At 39.4% G+C, this 19,878-nt stretch overlaps 1 protein-coding gene across 1 annotated transcript in view; it reads right to left on the bottom strand.

Moving 5' to 3' along the window:
• The window catches only part of TRIO (trio Rho guanine nucleotide exchange factor), a gene marked incomplete at its 5' end in the record, with an annotated part of 134,475 nt that overhangs the window by 12,688 nt on the left and 101,909 nt on the right, over positions 1-19,878 (bottom strand). Inside the window, 14 exons of the mRNA XM_009866530.1 lie at positions 1-64; positions 900-1,077; positions 2,053-2,244; positions 3,202-3,279; positions 3,507-3,557; positions 4,192-4,284; positions 4,899-4,988; positions 6,849-6,918; positions 7,950-8,053; positions 9,040-9,106; positions 9,851-9,999; positions 12,093-12,188; positions 16,451-16,621; positions 18,336-18,628. The exon at positions 1-64 is cut by the window's left edge and continues 655 nt beyond it. Coding sequence (XP_009864832.1) covers positions 1-64; positions 900-1,077; positions 2,053-2,244; positions 3,202-3,279; positions 3,507-3,557; positions 4,192-4,284; positions 4,899-4,988; positions 6,849-6,918; positions 7,950-8,053; positions 9,040-9,106; positions 9,851-9,999; positions 12,093-12,188; positions 16,451-16,621; positions 18,336-18,628 — 1,696 coding nt within the window. The remainder of the gene's footprint in view (positions 65-899; positions 1,078-2,052; positions 2,245-3,201; positions 3,280-3,506; positions 3,558-4,191; positions 4,285-4,898; positions 4,989-6,848; positions 6,919-7,949; positions 8,054-9,039; positions 9,107-9,850; positions 10,000-12,092; positions 12,189-16,450; positions 16,622-18,335; positions 18,629-19,878) is intronic.

The following is a 19,878-nucleotide window of genomic DNA, read 5'->3' as shown; positions in this document are numbered from 1 at the left end:
CTGCCCCCGCTGCGGCCTCCACCACTGCTGTGGTTCCTCTGGTACTCGATTGGGGACGTCAAGGCTGCAACGGGGAGGTGATCAGGGAAAGGAGGGCAGGAAAAGCAACAGGAACAGTTTAAAACAGACACGTTTACTGGCAAAAGGGAAGCACTGTTCAAAGAAGGCAAACTCCCCTAGCAATGCTATAGACCTCAAGACACTTTTAGGTATCACACCTTCATGACCTACTGTTAGGTACCTATTAAAGGCACCTCTATTAAAGATGAAAAATCTGAAATCAGGGAGAAAAGTTTCCTCTAGGATCACATTGTCAGTCAGCAGCCAAGCTGGGAAAAAGCAGGCCTGACTGTGAATTCTCAGCATATTTTTCCATTCATAACAACTCTTAAAAAATCTAGATTAGGGCAACAACTGATGGATACAAAAATACAGCAAGAATCTTCTAGTGACAGCAAACAGTACTGTCTTCTACTTTTCTCCTGCAGAATCTGAACATTGTTGCCACAGTAAGATGCAACAACAATGGTCACCAAAATAACACAAGCAAAATGTATTCTGAACATATGCTTAAAATGCCACTTGGCTTTAGCCTTTAAAGGCTTGCATTAGCTTATAAGGGGTACACAAGCTCTCCACCTCAACGGATGGTGCCAATCTTGATTCACTCCTACAAAACATTTGGAAAATTTCACCAGGAGAACACTATGTGAATTCAGACTACCACACTTATAATAAATGCTAGCATCTGTTCTGAAGCAGAAATGCGGCACATATCCCCCAACTGTTTTGTATTAGCTCAGGAAAAAGGAACCTTGCAAAATATTTCCAAGCCAAGAAACAGCAGATGAGAGAGAAGTCGTTCAATTATGAACTTTCAGCGAGAGGAAATAATTTACCATTTAAAAAGTTGCGCTGGTTTTCCAAAATTTGGTTAATTTCGTGGATCCATAACTGGCGGACTCCTGGACTGGCAGAATGCAAAATAAAGGTCTCCGTGACATCGCCCGTTCTTGAGGTTAGTGCAAATTTACATGGATCGCTGTCCACATTTTCCTCCAGGGAAAGGCAACTCACCTTCACCAAAAAAAAAAAAGAATTAAAAAAAGAAGAGAGAGAGAGAATTTACTTAAAGTATTTTATAAGAAATACACCTCTAAAATCTCCTACTTAGGAGCTCAGAATCAGATCTTCAAACAATGATCGCTCTTTCCTTCAGTAAAATAATGCCATGAAATGAAGGATTTCAGTAAACTAAGGATTAGCATACAGTTTACTGAACACGTTGTGCCTCGACAATCTCCAGCTGCTCAGTGTGGTCCGATGTTCTCCATCATCTCTCAGTCTCTTTTCATGTTATTTAAAATGCTGAGCCTGCTATGGAGCTCTACCACTGGCCCACACTGAAGGCTTCTGCTGCAGATAGAGCAATGCCTTGGAAGAAGCTGTCCAGCCAGTGCTGAATGGGATGCTCAGGTGGCAGGCAGAATACCCAGGTGACTTAAGGGAAGCAGGGACCACCCAAAATCCTTCACAAGGAGGGCTGGTGGGCCCTAATGTCATCAGTTTTTGTTTCAGGGAAAGCCTGAAGTCGGGGGTAAATGCTTGTTGTTTGAGGAAGAGCTGACAAGTCCAAGAAGGTGTCATTACTTACAAATGTTACCTACACATTTGGACTGATTTCAGCTGAAACTCAGTAGAAAGGATACATAAAGAGTTTTTATTGTCATTTGCAATGACTTTGTAATGTCACACATACACTGCACAAAGTGGGAGACTAAATTCTTTGTGAATGTTTGTCCAGCTCTGTACAAGAATGCCTGGTTTGGTATGCTTCACGTGGGAAGCATCAGAGCACTGCCATCCAAAGACTTCCATTTATCATCAGAGCAAGCACACATTTGGTAGGAAGTAATTTCAGGAAATGACTGACAGCTCGCTGTACTTTGTGATTGCACACCCAGATGTCACTAGTGACTCCATACTGAATCCAACACTGTTACCTTAGCAGAGTGTGTGCAGGGGACGCAAAGACTCACGCACAACAGTTACCTTGATACTGTTTTTAAACAAGAATCCGGGCATGGAGAAACCTTTCTTTTTATCTAGCAGCTCACTGAAAATAACAATCTGCTCAAACAGGAAGACCCGTCTCTCCTTGCAGCGTGGCAGAAGTCCCGTGTCCTGGTCTGTAACCAAGAATGTGTCCTGGAGCAGGAGCTTACCCTGGGCTACTATTTTACCCTAAACACAGAGGCAAGCGGAAACACATTTAGCGCAGTTCTTCACTTCTTTCCCCAAACAACCTTTTTGACCAGATGCTCATGCCAAAATAGCTTTGTGTATTTCCCAAATTCTGAGCATCAGTGACCGTTATATATTGATCAATCCTACTATAAACAAAACATTCTTGTGCCCTTTCTCAAAAAACAAATATCACCAAGAAAAAAACCACAAAAAAATCAACTCCACCCTTTTCAATCTTCACTGCAGTTCAAGGCTTGTAACACTACATCTCTCTATCCCTAATAACTCCCACAGTAACTCATATATTCTTAAAATGTCTTCCAGGGTGTCAAAAAGGGGAAGAATTCAAGTTCATACCTGCATTACAGAGCTGAGAGGGTTTTGCAAGTAGAACACACAACTACAGTCTGCCTGAGGCATACTGCTTCAACAGCCAATTTCCATCTCTTCTAGATTTAGCAAAATAAGAAGGGCTACAGTTGCCTCAAGTACGTTACTGACCTTAGCAACTCCTCTTTTGACTACGCTACTGAAATCATAGAATCATAGAATGGCCTAAGCTGGAAGGAACCTTAGAGATCATTTAATCCAGCCTCCCTGCCACCAGGGACGCCACCTATCGACTAGATCAGGCAACACATGGGGACAGGTCTTCTCACCAGCTGATAACCGATTACTTCATTATTTTGTAAGTCATTAGTCAATAAGGGAACTGTAATATCACCAGTGCTTCCTAGATTTGCAGAAGGACTTACCTAGCGTGACTGACACAACAGGTAAAGTTTCCCAGGAAAAAATCCTTGGCAGGGCTATGATTTGATTTTTCATTCCCTGTTTTTTGTATCAGCTAACTAGACAGTGAGCAAGCACTCTACCTCATTTCTCCCCACCACACTAATGGTTACTTTCTAGAGAACCTGATAAAAAGTTGAAGCAAAACCCCAGCCAACTTACATCAAATCCTTGCAGGCGGCCAACATTCATCATGTCATTACACCGTTTTGGTACTATACACATGACCTCTACAGCTCTCTGTTCAAGACAAATAAAAAGTCAAAGCTTTATTTTCCAAATAAGTCAGCAGCATAAAATTTTGTTTCATTTGCTGTGGTTGCTTTAGAATAGAAATGCAAAAAGTAAACACTCATAATCACATTCTCAAGAAGATCAGAAAAGGAAAGTGACTGTCAAAAAAAATCAGAAGAGAGAAGTTCAGAGTAAAGAGCATTCAAATCACTAAAAGAAAATGTCTGAAGTACCTCTAGTTCTGTCGTGTCAAGATTAGCTTTTTTAGAATATTTGAGGAAGTCCTGAAAATGGGAGAAAAAAAAATGAATATGAGTTCTTTTCTCATTAATCAGCAAAGAGAAATCTTAAAAAAATCTGAATTTGCTATCCTTCGTCAGAGAATTATAGACTGCAGATGACACATAGAAAATTTTTCTTTTTAAAGGTTCTTGCTGCAGTGCTTTCCCCCTCTTAACTTTTAGGATTTATCCACTATTTTGATTTAGCTCATACAAAACCATGTATTAAGGCAATGACCTCTGTGATACACAGGGTTGCTCTCCAGTAAACATTTAGGGACTATGAAAATAACTGCAGCTGGGATAAGTCCCAACTATTCACATCACATTTAAATCTGAAAAGAGTTGGAAGATCCCTCTCCCCTTCATATCACATTGGTACAAATTCTGAACATTTCCATACTACTGATTTTAGTTCATTTGATCTTCAACTGTTAAAAGATAAAGCAAAATTCTGCTCAAGCTATTTACTTTAATTTTTATAACTTTCTGAGCATGCTCAAAAATTAATCATATGACATAGTTTAACAATCTGGGTTCTCTTTGGGAGAAGGGTGGCAAAGCATCAACAGCACCTAAAAAAGAAAACTTATTCATTAACATAAATATTACATCATTTATTTCAATATCACCTTACCTTTAGTAACAGTTGGTATTTCATAATTCTCTGCACAGGTTTTATTAGCAAGTCCGTGAGCTGAAGTCTGTGGCCCAGACGTTGCTTTAGATCCTGAGGGTTGTAAAATAAACATCTTTTTTTTTTGTTCAGTTAGAGACAACTTTGTTTTGTTGAGTTAGAAAGATAGCAGAAGAGATCACTATTAATGGCTATCAGAGCAGAAATTGGCAAAAGTCAGACCAGAATCTAGTCTGCAGTTAGCAAAAACTGGAATTCTTCCCCTTATCTGTATCAGTTGGTTCCAAAGTACTCCTCTCTCTGAGCATCTTTTTTTTTTTTTTTAAAGATTGTACAGTGAAATGTAATTTCTCAATCACAGGTTCCATACAGTCTATTTTCAACGGTGATCTTTGCTCATCCAAAACTGCCACTTCATCTAATATACACTGTTAACTGCCTAGTAAGGATGAAACTCTACCAATTAATTATACCTGAACTTTAGTTTTCTTCCCCTAGAGCTTAAGACATCTCTAGAAGCCTATATCAGACTTGAGAAATCAAAACAGGAATGGTAACAAATCGTAAGTTAAACAGTGACAACAATATGTGCTTTCTTTCTTTTTTGTTTGCTTGGTTGGTTTCATTTTTTTTGGTGAGCACGTCTAATAATGCTTATGATTTGTACACACCCTTCTCCTTGCACATATTCTCCCTCAGGAACTTACCTCAAAAAATGTATCAATGTACTCTGAGACAATGTGCTCAGACTTTGGTTTGTTTTGGCAGTAAACTATGTACATGTGCAACCTTCTCTCCTAGAAGAACAAAAATAAAGAATAATACATCATCATCAGGAAAACAACATGCCAGATTGAAACAGAGTAATATTTTAGGAAGTACAGCTGTTCAAAATTATCAGCTTAAAAAGGTCCTTTTGAGGAAAAGAAGCAGCTACATATGCAGGAATAACAGATCTGAAAACACATTTATTTGGGAATATTGTGATGATTTTAAAAAGGCAATACAAGTAAAAAAACTGCCACAGTTATAAATACTTCTGAACAACAGGTGTTTAGAGATGATAGCTCAGCAAGTCCTACAAAAAATTAAGTATGAAAATGGTCATCTTTTTCTTTTTAGCAAGATCCATGGACGGAGCCTTTGAAATACTGTATTTTTCATTTAATTTTAATAATCTGTGTATGCTTTTAACACCAAGGCAACAAATTAAAGGGGGGAGCACAAGTTTCAGCCTTCAAGGTACATTCTGAATTACTAACCTTGCTGGCTAAGAAACACACACATACCATATGTGTCTATGATCTACTCTAAAATCTTTCCTATAATTTTTCTAGGATCAGTTTGCCATTAGAGGCTTTGCTGCTCAGAGACTTATGGAGAACTGACCAGGAAACACAGACAGAAAGCAAAAGAGGAAGAAATGAGATGTAGATTGAGGAGGACACAGAACATAAGAGTAAGAGCAGGAACCAAATTGTTGCGTTCTAGTTGATAGTCAGGGTTTTGCTTAGAGGATGTCGTAATACCATCACAGCTTGCCTTTCCATCTGGAGTGACTTTCAAGGACAAATCAGTTACAAATATACCAGGAGAAAGTTAGAAAGTTACTGGAGAGTTACTTCCTCTAGGATTCCCATTTTATCAATGCCAGAATCCTTCCCTCTTCTCCATGCCTTTTTTTTTTAAATAATCCCTCAGAAATTAAACAGTTCATTCCTCATCATTAGTCCAGGAATTAGGTTTGGCTTCCAGCGATAATGTTCCATTAACATTTGGGTCTGTGCTCTTTTGCCACCCTGGTATTGACTTCAAACACAGATTGCAAGGAAAATCTGAAACCCATTCAGTCTGTCTTCAGCCTTCGCACACTTGTGCAAATGATCCTATTTAGCAGGCGAGTCTCCCTTCTGCCTTCTTACGTGGTTTGGGATTTTAGCTTAAGGCTTCACCTCAAATAGATATTGAACTGTATTTCTACACAAAGAAATACCAAAATGATGGATCAGTGGCATGTCTGATGTGTCCTGATTTTGATATCTAATTGATATCTAATTGATAATTAGTTCATCTGATTTCCTTCTGAAGCTTTATGATATTCACATATATCCTACAGTCATTCATTTTAATATGTAAATGAAAAAGGGAAAAAAACAGGGACTTGCATAAAACTATCAAGGATACCGTGATGGACTAAAATTAAACATCATGTATTTCCAGGACTCTCCTTTTTTTTTCCTAATTCAGGAGGGAGGAATCTCAATCACTGCTGTGATTCTCAGAAAGAGAATGGATAGAGAACTAGAATGCCCTCTTCCCTGCTTTTGTTTCCTGTGTCCCAGGGCACTACATGGATGCCTGGGATTAGAAGGCAGGTGTCTCACAAAATGACAATTTACTTGCACAGAACTAGAACAGAACTGAGAAATGGGGCCCTCATTCCTAATTCCTCTTCATAGGAAGATACTAAGCACAAAAACTAGAGCATTTACTTCATCTATATGTAAGCTCTTAGAAGCTATCTCTCCACCTCTTACAGTGAAGAGTATTTTACACGCTTTTCTTAACTGTGTTGTACCACAGATAAATCCTTAACAATCAAAAATGTCAGTTAGCAGCAGCAACAGGTGTTTCCCAGTGAAGATGTTTGTACTTACATGCTTAACAAACAGGGATCCCAGCTTTTCTGGATCTTCAAGGCACTTCTCCAACTCTCCTAAAAAGAAGCTGCACATAAACAGAGTAAGCAGGTTTTTCTGACAGCACACACTATAGCAACAGCTGATTGCAATGCAAAGTGGTTTTACTAGAAGGCCCACTTTGTGTCCTCTATCATCAGCTTTGGATATTAATGTATGTCCAAAACGACAATGTTAACAGTGTAATACTTTAAGTTCGATTTCCAAAAGGACACACTGAATGTATGCCTGAAAGGAACCTACAGGAAGGCTGGAGAGGGACTATTTACAAGAGCGTCCAGTGACAGAACAAGGGGAAATGGATTTAAACTGAAGGAGAATAGGTTTAGATTGGATCTTAGGAAGAAATTCTTCAGTATGAGGGTGGCAAGACTCTGGAACAGGCTGCCCAGAGAGGTTGGGGAGTCTCCTTCCCTGGAGACTTTCAAACCCCGCCTGGACGCGTTCCTGTGTGGCTGCCCTAGGGGATCCGCTCTGGCAGGGGGTTGGACTAGATGATCTCTAGAGGTGCCTTCCAACCCCCGACATTCTGTGATTCTATGATTGAGCATCTTGGCCTAGTTAAGGGCACCCCTGCCAATGGCAGGGGGGGTGGATTAAATGATCTCTAAGCTCCCTTCCACCCTAAGCCATTCTACGATTCTATGATTAATAAAATTCTTTAATTTCACATATTGATTGAAACTTGTCTCCTTTCTAGTCTGAATGCTTGAGGTGCTCATCTTGCCATGCTAACCCCTAATAAATACTTTAGACTTTATACTTAGGGACAGCATTTTTGAAAACAAAGCCTCAAAGTAGATACAAATTCCATACCTAATACTATCCATACTACAGATTATTAGTTGAAGGACTTGCTATTTGTAAGCATCACTGTTTAAAACAAATCTTTTTACCAATATTTGTAAGCTGAGTCTATAGTAGTTACAACTCAAAGCACAAGACCAATTGTGTTTACCTTGTATCTGAATATCTGAGGAAAAAAAGTAATTTCTTAAAGCTGGTCTAGTATTTTTTAAGTAGAATTGTTCAGCAGAAGGTTTTCAAGTTAATACGTACTCTCTGTGCCAGTCGTAAATCTGGTGAATGTTTCCAAATACAATCTTGTCTTTGCCTTTCATGTCATCAGGTACACCGTCTTCCTTCATAAGTGCCATATAACCCTGCAACAGCCCAAGGAAATTCACTCTGAACATTTTAACCTAAAAAAAGTGTGCACTTGCACTGAACATGGGACTGTGCTGCATGGACAACTACTTGTGATATGAGCAAACCAAACATTGAAAAATTGAACATCGATTCTATTAGGAAGCATTCTGGCTGCAATAAAGGGCCTTTTATGTTTTCCCATGGTCTTCTCTTTTTTGCTGTGTATGTATAATCATCTTGCATATTTAGAGATGGGAGTGTAGTATTTATGCAGTTCTATTCCTTCCATTTTTTCCTAATTATCCAGGTCTGGTTTCAGTATGCAAAGTTTTGATGTCTATGAATTACTTTGTTAGTTACAAAACCACATCTGTTCATAGCCTTCTAATGCATCCTTTAAATATGGTAAAAAGACTGTCACAATGCTGATCTTTCTCTCCTTCCCTTTAAAAGAGAGTTTAAGAATTGAACCTTGTTAGGCTGAAATTCACTGTCATGCTCATTCTCTCTACTCTTCCAAATGCATTTTGTTGGTAACTGAAAACTGAATTGGAGATGTGTGATGGTATCTCATTTTACAGGAGGGAAAATTAGGAATTCTAAGAGAAGCCTCGAAGTAGGAGAAGAAGCAAGCCTTTCAAATCTAGGTTAGTTGCTATATATGCTGAACTTAAATTATGTTTTTTAAATTTAGTTGTACAAAGTAAAATCATCTGGTCTAAAGACCATTAGGCCAGAGGTAGCGATATTACAAAAATGACAAAGAACTACACTCCTCAGAAGAACAATAAGCTGCACACAGCAAAAGGAAGAAGGGAGGAAGATTTGATGCAATATGCCTTTTATGTTAAAAGCCTGCAACATTCACATTTTCAGTTTCTTCTTTTGCTTTGTTTGGGGCAAAAACAAAAAGAAAAAAAAGTGAGGTTCAGGCTACATAGCTGGCCAGTATCACAGCTTAAACAAAAAAGAAAAATCAAGACAATGAAGAACATCATACCTCAACTACGCAGCCCAGATCTCGTACATAATCTCGCTCTGTCTCTACTAATTCCTGTAAGACATAGCTAAAATGGAAAGAAAATGGTGAACGCATTTAATTAAAAAATGAAACAGATCGCTAAAGAAGAATAATGATATACAATTTTTCATACATTTGTAGCCACGTATGTTTGATAAGCAGAGCCGAAACAAAAGAATTAATGCACATTCTTCCTAAGCAAGACGCTGCTTTGGAACCAAAGCAGGCTTGCTTCTGTTTAAAGTCAGATGTTTTCTTACATGTGCCACTAAAATTCAACATTTTAACTACTGTTTAAAATAAAATGCCATTATGTCTCTGGTCTGGAGACTCTTAAGTATATGAACTGTTGCTTCTACCCACAGATTTAAATAATTTTGAAATCAGGCATGTTTTTGTTCTACCATGGTAACAGTTTACCACTGCATAGAGAAATTAAGAGTGTGGTGGAACAGAACAAGGGGAATGACCAGTTTTTTGAAGCTTAACAGTCCTCTGAACATTTAAAGATCAGCATCATCCTGAATATCTGGGACTGACATGTGATAGAAGTTAAACACAGGTATGACTAAAATTAAAAATCACAGGAAATTGAAGCCACAGCTAATGTTCAAAGAAAAAAAAAAGCTGCTTTGCACAATATGACTACATGCTTGACACTTAACCCAAGTACTCCCCCTCTCAAACTAACAGCTACTGACAGCTAACAGTTTGAAATGGACATTTTTATAAACATTTCATTTCTCTCTTCAAAACACTGTAAAAAACCAGAATGAAAACGTGGTCTTACTGTCGTCTTTTTAAGGAACTAGACTTCCTTTCTTCCATCTCATCTATGGGTGAGGAGGAGGAGAGAAGGGAGTTATCTGAAGGGTTGAAGGACGGACTGCTGCTGTCACCTTGATCTACCAACAGGGAACTTGGACGGTCCTCCAGAGCCTGAGAAGGTGTTGAAGACAGAGCAACAATGATTTATTTCCCCTTTATTCACAAGACACATTTACATGCAGCTGTACCTAGGAGATCAATTATTGTAACGTCTCTTGGCAAAGGAGGTCTCAAGCTTGCAGGAAACCAGCCAGCAACTTGGCTTTCCAGGAGAGATAACCTAATCTCACAGAAGCACATTTGAGACACATCAGTCTTTCCTCCTCAGGAAAACAAAGATCACCTGGCTTGAGCAGAAAGGGCTAAAGGTCAGAATATCCTGCTCAGGATGTAAATACTACTATGGTGGAAGCTACACAGACATGTGCTTATTGCCAGGGATCAAACGATATTTGTCATACTCTAGTTAGGGCACATGCAAGTTACTTTCAATAATAAATAGGACAGTTCTAAAGGAGATTCTTTGGATGTTACACTTTTTAAAACAACAGAAGTGTCATTCTTTGTCAGACATTTTGTTTATCATATTAACTAGACAAAATACTGACACATTGAAGAAAACAATGACTTCTACACTGTTAACGTTGCTTTTGAGTTACATGACCGTTCAGGTCAGGAGAAAGTCCCTGCCTCTTCTGCCAGATACACTGTGTCCCTTGCAAGGACTCTGGAGGCTTCTGCTTGTATAAAAGGTGGAGAAGCCGTGAGAGAAATAATACGAACAGGCTACTATGAAGTATTTATTGGATTTGTTTAATTCAGGCGCATAATCTTGGATCAAGCTACAATTATGTATCACATTTTCCTTGCATGTGATACAGACTTTAATGCAAGACACATTTACTTCACCAGGGTGGGGTTCAGCTGTAATCTTCTTTCTTTCCTTACAAAAAGTAAAAACTCAATAATGATATGACTGGCCCAAAAACCAGGGGAAGCTGACCCTTGGCTAGAATTGCAAAATGAGAACATGTCCACCAGGGACTATATGCATGGATCATTAAGTTATATCCACTGCTAGGCTGCCTGAAAGACTCACGGACTATCAAACTTTCCATTTACAAAAGACTGTGTTGAATTTGCTCATAGATTACTTTTTATTCATCCTTCTGGTGCAAGAGAAGTAAAAAGCAAAAGTTAACCCTCTAAAAGAGTGTATTATTTTTTTTCATGCAGTATCATAAGTGAAATGTAAGTCCTTCTGAACAAGAAATATAAACTAGAAATTAAAATTTCTCGTTCTGAAAGTTAAAGCTGCTTGAATTTAGAAAGAATCTGGGAAATATCAACCACGGGTGACATGGAGTTGCCATGCTGCTATTCTCTGAAGTTTTCACAGTGGGACATCTACTAAGCCAGACAAGGTCTACGTTGCAAAAGCCAGACTTGAAAGTTTTGAGGGAATCAAAGAATTGCTGAGGAACCTCTTAAGATCACATAGTTCAATCTCCCTGTTGAAATAAGGTCAGCTAGAACAATTTTTCCAGGACTTGGTCTAGCTGGGTTTTGAATACAAAGGAGAGCCTTCCTGGAATTATCCATATACCCTATTCTTTATCAGTGAGCACCTCCAGAAACATAGAGACTTAAAAAAGCTGACACAAACTTCTACCGAATTTGTTAGCGTACACAAAAAAGCAAGAAAAGAGGCAGCAACATGCAAAATGGTCCTTCCACTCTTTTATTTATTTCTTCATTATCGTGTTGTCTAAAGAGCAGATAGATAGCATAAATGTTTCTGTGTGAGGTTTATCTGCTTTACTGCTCTTGCAGTAAATCTTCCAAGATTTGCTATAAATTTAGTTTCAGGGATTCTTCTCTTAAAGGTTTAGCAGGCTAAGACCCTGAGTCTTTGCATTTATTTTACTAATAAGATTTTTTTTCTTTACTAATAGGACTAACAGGACTGCCATCTCCTCTCCCTCTTATTTATTGCTTTTTGCTTCTCGACAGAGCCATTTGCCTATTCAGTAAGTGCTTTTACAAAAGAAGGTGTACAAAATGACCAGTACACCAACCGAGACAGTGACTTTCAAAACAGGCATCAAGTTTTAAAAGTCAAACGCATATAGCTTTTCTCTGAAGAACAGGTCAGGACTTGGAAGACATTTCTTTAAACACATGCATCTGCCAGTCAGCCTCACCATTTTACTTTTGACGAGCTCTTCAATTGCACTGACTAGCTCTGCAGCACTGGGTGTCTCGGAGCTGGTTGGCCGCACCAATAATCGAGAGGATGTCTGTGCAATGACACAAAGGAAGGAGAGTCCCAGAGTTAGCCCAATAATTGCTCAAGGATCAAGAAACTTCCTTCACTTTTCCATCAGACAAACGTACCTGACAGTAACTGTCAGCGTAATGTAACACTAAGATAATCCCTTCCAACTTGGGCAACCGGAATTAGAAATTTCAAGTAACCCCCATGGAAGTTAAATGCTGGGATAAAAGAAGTCCTGTTCCTACACACAACAGAAGTCAAGCACATATCCTTCACCTCACTGATTACGATAATGCCTGACAAAAGGCTATAAAAATCACCTGAGTCGACCTAATGGCCAAGTAACAGTTTGTTAACATATTTCATTGCTGTTTAAACAAAAAAAAAATGCAGAACAGTGGCAGCAACCAAGACAACTTGAAATAAAGGAGGAAGAATTATTAAGTTAAGAAAAAAATACGCTAGTACTTTAGGGGCATTGACTTCTAAAGGAGCTGGGGTATATTGCCCAGATTCAGAGGGGAAATTGAGCTCACCATTCCTTGTGCCATCCATTTTCCCCAATGGTATGTGTAGAGCACAGAAGATCTCTGGCCTCATAAGCTATAAAATGCCAGTTTATAGATACAACTGGAGGTAAAAGGTGTTCACAGTAAGGATTCTGGGAGAGGGCTATTAAATTCAGCCTTGGTAATCTGCAAACAGAGTTGTTTGCATATTACATTTATCATTAAATAACTGGAAAGTGGAAACAGGGTGTAATATGAACCTTACTTCATATTACGAACAGCACAGTGACCATCATGTAGCACAGCGTAAGCTGTCCTGCAAATGTTCCCAACAAACCAGACAAACAAATGGCATGTATAATGGCTTAACACAAGAGGTTCTGCTCAAATAAAGCATGAGTGTAACAAGGCTCCTCGTAAGTCAATTAAAAAAATAAAATAAAATATAGTTTTCAGGTAGTTTGCCTTGTATCCACCTTATTTGGAAAGGAAAACAGAGGTTGGGTAAGCAAAGGAAATACAGACAACTTTAAATGGAATGATACGGGAACTGAGCCGAAGCAGAGACAGAACACAAGTCAACATAATGCTGCATCAGAGTTTACAAAAAGAGAAAACAAAAAGCAAAAATAATTAGTTTCATATTAACTTAACTGATCTTGAAACGTCAATACTGCTTATCCAAAAATTAAATGCAAACAACTTGGCAACTGCCATCAAATGCAAATCCACGAAGCGTGCAATGATTCTACTGAACGGAAGAATGCATACTGTGCAAAAGAGTTCTTAGGGGAGAAAACAGTTCTGTTATTTAGTGATATGAGACAAACTGGCACGGCCTAGCACATGATGTTTGCATGCACACCAAAAACTGAGCAATCCCACAGCTAGCATTTCTTTTAGGCAACTGTACGCTCCTGACATCTGACTGTGGACCAGGTTTTCCAAAGCTGTGCTTGAATGTGGGTTTTCATCTTGGATATGGAGCCCAGCCCAGCCTTACAAAACACTGGCAGCGCTGGTTCTCTCTGTTATTGCTCTGCGGGAGTATGGGTCTCTTCTTCCAAGTAACAAACAAGACAAGAAGAAATGGCCTCAGCTTGCACTGGGGAGGTTCAGGTTGAATATTAGGAAAAACTTCTTCACTAAAAGGGTTGTCAAGCACTGAAACAGGCTGCCCAGGGAAGTGGTTGAGTCATAATCCCTGGAGTTATTTAAAAGACGTGGTGTTTGGGAACACAGTTCAGCGGTGGACCTGGCATTGCCAAGTTAACAGTTGGACTCGATGATCTTAAGGGTCTTTTCCTACCCAAATGATTCTATAATTCTATGTGGAGTGGGACTGTTGATGAAACTCAGAACTGGTTCGTTTCCAGTTCATGTGTTTATATGATGTATTATCTGAAAAAGAAGGAGCTGCATAGATTAAGTCCCCCTGCTGACCTTCCTGGTGCTGTACTCTGGGAGAATAATACACCCCTTGCCCAGGAAACAAGGAGAGGTGGAGAGAACACCTGAGCATGTGCAGGTGTGAGATGCTGCTGGAGCCCACAGTGGGCTGGGTACGGAGGGAGAAACCCAGCAAGCAGTAGAGTTTCCAGCACAGAGGGTAGATCAGGAGCCCTGGAGAGGAAGAAATGCTCGTAATGAGGCAGAGATGAAAGCCAAGCCTCTGAGGTCACAGAAAGACATTCCTTGGGATCCAGAGGAGCTGAGCAACCCAAGAAACCACCGAGTGCGGCAGGAATGTGAAGGAGGACTCCACCCAAAGGGCAGACAACCAGGAATCTGTTTGCAAGCCTTTTATTAATTAGTAACTCCATCAATAGGGCCAACTGACTTCTGCTGGCTAAAACTTTGCTCTGGCTTCTTGCTTTTGCATGCCAATAAAGTGTTTGCTTTTTTTATTGGAAATGGCTGCTATGCATTGGTGTGTGCACTTCAGAAAGGCACACACAAACTCCTGCCACACGAGGGGACTTTGCCTCCCACCGTGCAGTAGGACAGATACAGCACAAAACCAACACACCACTGAAGAACCACTATTTCCGTGTTTTGAAAAATTACGGTGTAATATTAGCTTTACCAAATTCTAACTTCTCAGAAGTCTTCTCTAGAATGCAGTTAAAGCTACTTTAAAAACATGTTTTTTACAGCAGTGGGTACATGTTAACCTCCGAAGAAGTGAAACTAACACTTCCTAGGGATTGAAAACTACTCCAAACCTCTTACTGTACTGTGGTAATGGTCTGACTTTGCACCAGGAATACAAATGTGAGTGGACACTAATTTACAACTCTAATCCCTTCATTTAACTGTTCTTGTTGTGTGAAGAGAACTATACAAGCAAATTTTTTTTGTTCCCCCTCTGGAGAATTTTTTTTAAGATTTGCAGATCAGAATTTTTGTATTGTTGAAGGGAGCATACAAATACCTTCAGGAACTTTAACATATTTTCATCAACATTATGTTTATTCTATTTCTAAACCTCAAACTGAGATTATTATTTTCTAACAAGAAATTATTTTCACAGGTCTAAAGGCTGGCTTATTCTTGCTTGTTTTGTTTCAGGATTATTTCCCAATATATTAAACTCCCCAACTCACGTATTACAGTTTTCAATTCAGAAAACCTGTAGGAATTAAACACATATAGAGCATGGGAGCCAGCCATCTTGATCCTACAAATGATAGCTCCAGGGATGAGTGAGATCCCCACTGCAAGGCAGTGTTTTTAAAGGGAAGAAAAAATCATAAATAAATAAGATCAGCCAAAGTTATCAATAACATCTGCAGTGATGAGAACAGTGTGTAACAGGTACAGAATTCCCTAACATTATTTAGTGCTGTAGATGAATAAGGCTAAAAAAAAAATAAGCAGCAAAATGAGAAGAAAACAATAATGTGCATATTCTGGTGCAGAAGTCCAGATATTTCCATTCTAAAAACCTCTATATTCAGGCTTGATATTTCTCCCCTAAACGTTTGATCCAGGCTGAAAATTGAAATAAACCCTCACAGTGAATGAACATTACAACACTTAAGAAAAATAGATTATATGCAAGTAATACACATTCTATGATTCTAAGACCTCCTTCATACAGTTACTATCTACGTTCAGAATTTCATTACTGATGTAAAATTTCTACCCTTGATTTTAACGTGTCTTTGTCAAAAACAGCTGGATTATTACCCTTGTCTGGATATAAACTTCTTAGTACACCTTTTTCTTAGACTTCTCCCTCCCAAAAGAAGTAAAAACTCACCATCTTAGGAGAAGCAGCTGTTCACATTATCTCTAAGGTATGTACATAGAAAATTTTCTGCCCCTGAACTAAGGCTATTCAAACTATTAGGGCTTGATGAACAGACTATGATCTATAAAGGTCATGTATAACTGTTAATTTCTCCAGATAAACTTTATTTGCACATAGTATTTCAGCCTCAGTACTCAAAGGTGTAATTACAGAACAATTACATTCTAATCACTAAATACAGCATCAGTCAAACAGATGTAAACAGGCTTGAAAGCAGACAAATTGGCCCACTTCCACATTTCAAGTGCCAGTAGAAAAATTTCTGCACTTGTGCTTCTGAAATAGAGAAGCACTCTCTTTCCACAGGAAGCCCTTTTAACGTTGTCTGAAGTGGCAGAGACATTACTTCTACCTACCATAAAGCTGTGTTACGTACATTATAGAGATTTTCAGGAACTTAAAAGGTTTGTGCAGAGGTTATTTCAACGCATGGAAGCCTTCCCCACTTCCTCCTCCTACCTTGTCATCCTGTGAGTCGGGCTGGAGGAGACTGTGTTGCTGAATTGCCATGGGAGGAGGAAGAGGCACAGCATCTGCTCCCTCCTCGCCTTCCTCCTCCCCGCAGCTCTGCATGCCTGAGGAGGATGACTTGGAGAGAGTGCCACTGCTCAGCCCCTCGTTCCGACCTCTCTGTAAATAAAATCAAGACATTCAAGCTCTGTTAACCCACTCAATAGTATGAAGCTTGTTATCATAAGCTTGTCTCAAGTAAGTCTGTTCTGTAGGTTCATCTCCCTCCCAACAACTCAACATGATCCTGCAAACACAGTGCAACTCCTCAACAAAGTAGGGAAAAAAGCAGATGCCAGAGATACTTCTCAGTGTACGGTAAATGCAGATAAAACTAGATACAAGACACTCAGCTTTAAATTTGCTACAGGAAAGTGTTACCAAAGCCCGTTCAGTTCTGTGAAGAGTCACATTCCTCTAACTTAAGAAATTCAAGAGCTTTGTATTTGAAGTGTCAACTCTCATAGCAAGACTTCAAAAAGAGATAAACCCCACCACCACTACTACAACATGAAGTATTTTGTCAGTTACCCTTTCTGCCCCCTCCTCCTTAAAGTAGTGAGAACAGATTGCTTGTATAATTTTTATAGTTGTGTTCAAAGACAGTTCTTCCAATTACACAAAGAATTATGACTTCAGTTAGCCAAAGTTTACTGTAACTGATCTCACAGGATAATTTAACTATCTTTAAAGGAAGACAGCATAGATGGTTATTGTTTTTTTTCCTGGCTTTAAGGCACTGGCATTAAGGCTTTCCCTCTCTCACAGATTTGCAGAGTAACAGATAGTTCCACAACAATGCTACAACTGCATCACAGAGGGTCTCTTCCTACAGCTTGACATGCAAGCACAGAGACCAATATTCCTTCCCAAACCACATCTCCCAATTCACCACGCTGCCAAGTCTGCAGTCTTTTCCTTCCTTACATTTACTGCATAACTTCACCAACGTTCCAAGCTTGCAGCAAAATACATCGAGAGCAAGAAAAAAAAAGTACTAAATAATTAATTAGGCATCTGAGACCACTTTTCTTCACAGTAACTACCAAAACTACTAGTCAGATCCAAGCCTGGTGAAAGGGAAAAACTGTATAGCATGCAACTGGCTGTGCCCCTGGGGGCAGGAGGATGGCAGTCATTTCAGCCTGAGCCACAAGTTTGTTAACAGAAGAGAATTTGTCTCTGTCTGCACCTAACCAGAGGCAGGCTTTGCTCATACATGACTTCCAGGCTTAGAAGGACAGGCACATACTTGGAGGAAGAATGGAAACATTCTGTAGATGTCCTTGGTGGCAAAATTCTGGGATAGTTTCTTTACTCCAGTGAAGACTGCCACATTTATTATTTGACCTACAGTAACAATATTTTGATTTGAAGGGCCACTAATTTTTCTGTGTTCTAACTCTGTGCTCTGGTGTAAACACAGCTCTAAGCAGCTCTCCCTATATTTCCCCTGATTCATCAACAAGAAAAGAAAAGGAAATACAAAATGAACTTACTATTTTCAGAACACAAAGCACCTCTACTTACAAAGCTGCTTTCCTTAGCGACATAAGAGGGCAAAGCCAAATAAGACCTTTTTCACTCTCCCATTTTTCTTTTTCAGCTAGAGATTCTTCTCCATAGAGCTTTACTAACACTCCCAACGCAGAAAGGCACAAACTAAGCCTGGCCCAGTACTTCTGCAGAGTGCAGCCATCAAAAATGAGCACATGTCACATGCCACTTCGCTCAACCGGTGGACAACCAACTGAGGAGACAGCCTTCACCTGACAACATTCAGTTCTTTGAAAAACATAAAAACAAGCCTCAGGAAGCTGCCCTGAACACCCACCTCTTCAACAGTTTCATCCTGCGGGGTCGCTGCGCTATCGTCAGAGTCCTTCTGAGAGCCCGCATCGGCACTTTTACGAACCTCTCTACTCTTCTTATGCTTGTGGGCCAGTTTTTTGACATGCCCATCTGCCTTCCCACTGCTGAGACGCCTCACAGGACTGGTAAGCCATTTTCTCAAGGTATTGCCGGGGCGCTTGGGGCCTGGGGAGCTCTGTGCACCGATCATATGGGGCTGAAGTGATGTTACGGAAGCAGGAGGACTGGCATCGTTGCTGGACACTGAAAGGGAGTCTGCAAAAAGAGCGAAGGGAGCATTTTCAAACTGAAACACTGGTAAATGAGAAACAAGGCAAATGATGTAATAATGGATATCAGATTGGATTTATGGACGAATCACCCAGATTATTTTGAAGTAACCCGGCCTTCAACGACACCACAACTACCAGTGTTCATGCTGCACGTGGCCACCCACACATAAACACAATTTATGTGATTACTACAGTCTAGCTTCATTAAGTCACTCTTCCCTCTATTATAATTCATACTTACCCCTGCTGATACTTATTTGATAGAGGATTATACATTCCATATGTCATCTAACTTTATGGAAGGATATGCTTCTTTTATCTTTTAATGTATACTGCTTTGAGTATGAACATGAAGAGTAAAAATAATCGCCTCAGTGAGATAAGCAAATTATTTTTCAAACACCAAATCTTATTACAAATGCTCCAGTTACTTTATTTTTTCCCCCATCCTTGGAAAAGAGAAAGAAGAATCTAGAAAATGCCTAAATGCCTGTCTGCTTAAATCTTCTCAGAATTCTGGCCGTTGGTTTTTTTTTAAAAAGGCACACAACATCAACGTTTAAAATCCCATTTGCTCAAATCTTAGGGTCAACAGTATTTCTCAGTATGACAATGCCTGAAGTTCCGCTGACAAACAAAAACCACATTTTTCTCAAGCCATAGTTTTATATGTCAATACTAGTCTGCCATCGAGGCTCCTGTCACTTGATCTGGACAGCTATTATGAGACTACATTTCTTTTTTCCTCACGCAGCATGCTTTTTCCATCAATAATTCTCTTTTCCTAAAAACATACTTTCTGGGGAGGGACACACAATCTTGTAACTCCTATAAATATTATCTACCACTAGGGTATTAATAAGACACTTCCAGGTTGTCAGATATTGTGGGGCTTTTTTCCTGTGTGTGCTCTTTCGTATATAGATAGTTTATATAAGGATGACATAAATAATGATTTGTTGAATGTTTCCACTGCTGGGAATTAAATGCAGTGCTCATGTTCTCTTTTGAAGCTTGACGCAGATGTTCAGGTCACCTCTTCTGGCAACTTTTCTTTAAGAGGCATATTGCCAGTCTGACCAGAGATAGTTTGAATTTTGTAGAATAGTATGATCACACCGATGTAGCAACATACTTCATTGTAAACAACCAAATGCCTTGGAACTACACACAAGTATAAGAGCCTACCCTGCTTCCATAGAGTATTACGTGGAAATTATGGCTTTGAACTGA

The sequence above is a fragment of the Apaloderma vittatum genome, unplaced genomic scaffold, assembly GCF_000703405.1.
Source record: "Apaloderma vittatum isolate BGI_N311 unplaced genomic scaffold, ASM70340v1 scaffold2153, whole genome shotgun sequence".
Classification (NCBI taxonomy): domain Eukaryota; kingdom Metazoa; phylum Chordata; class Aves; order Trogoniformes; family Trogonidae; genus Apaloderma; species Apaloderma vittatum.
This window is presented reverse-complemented; position numbering and strand designations above follow the sequence as displayed.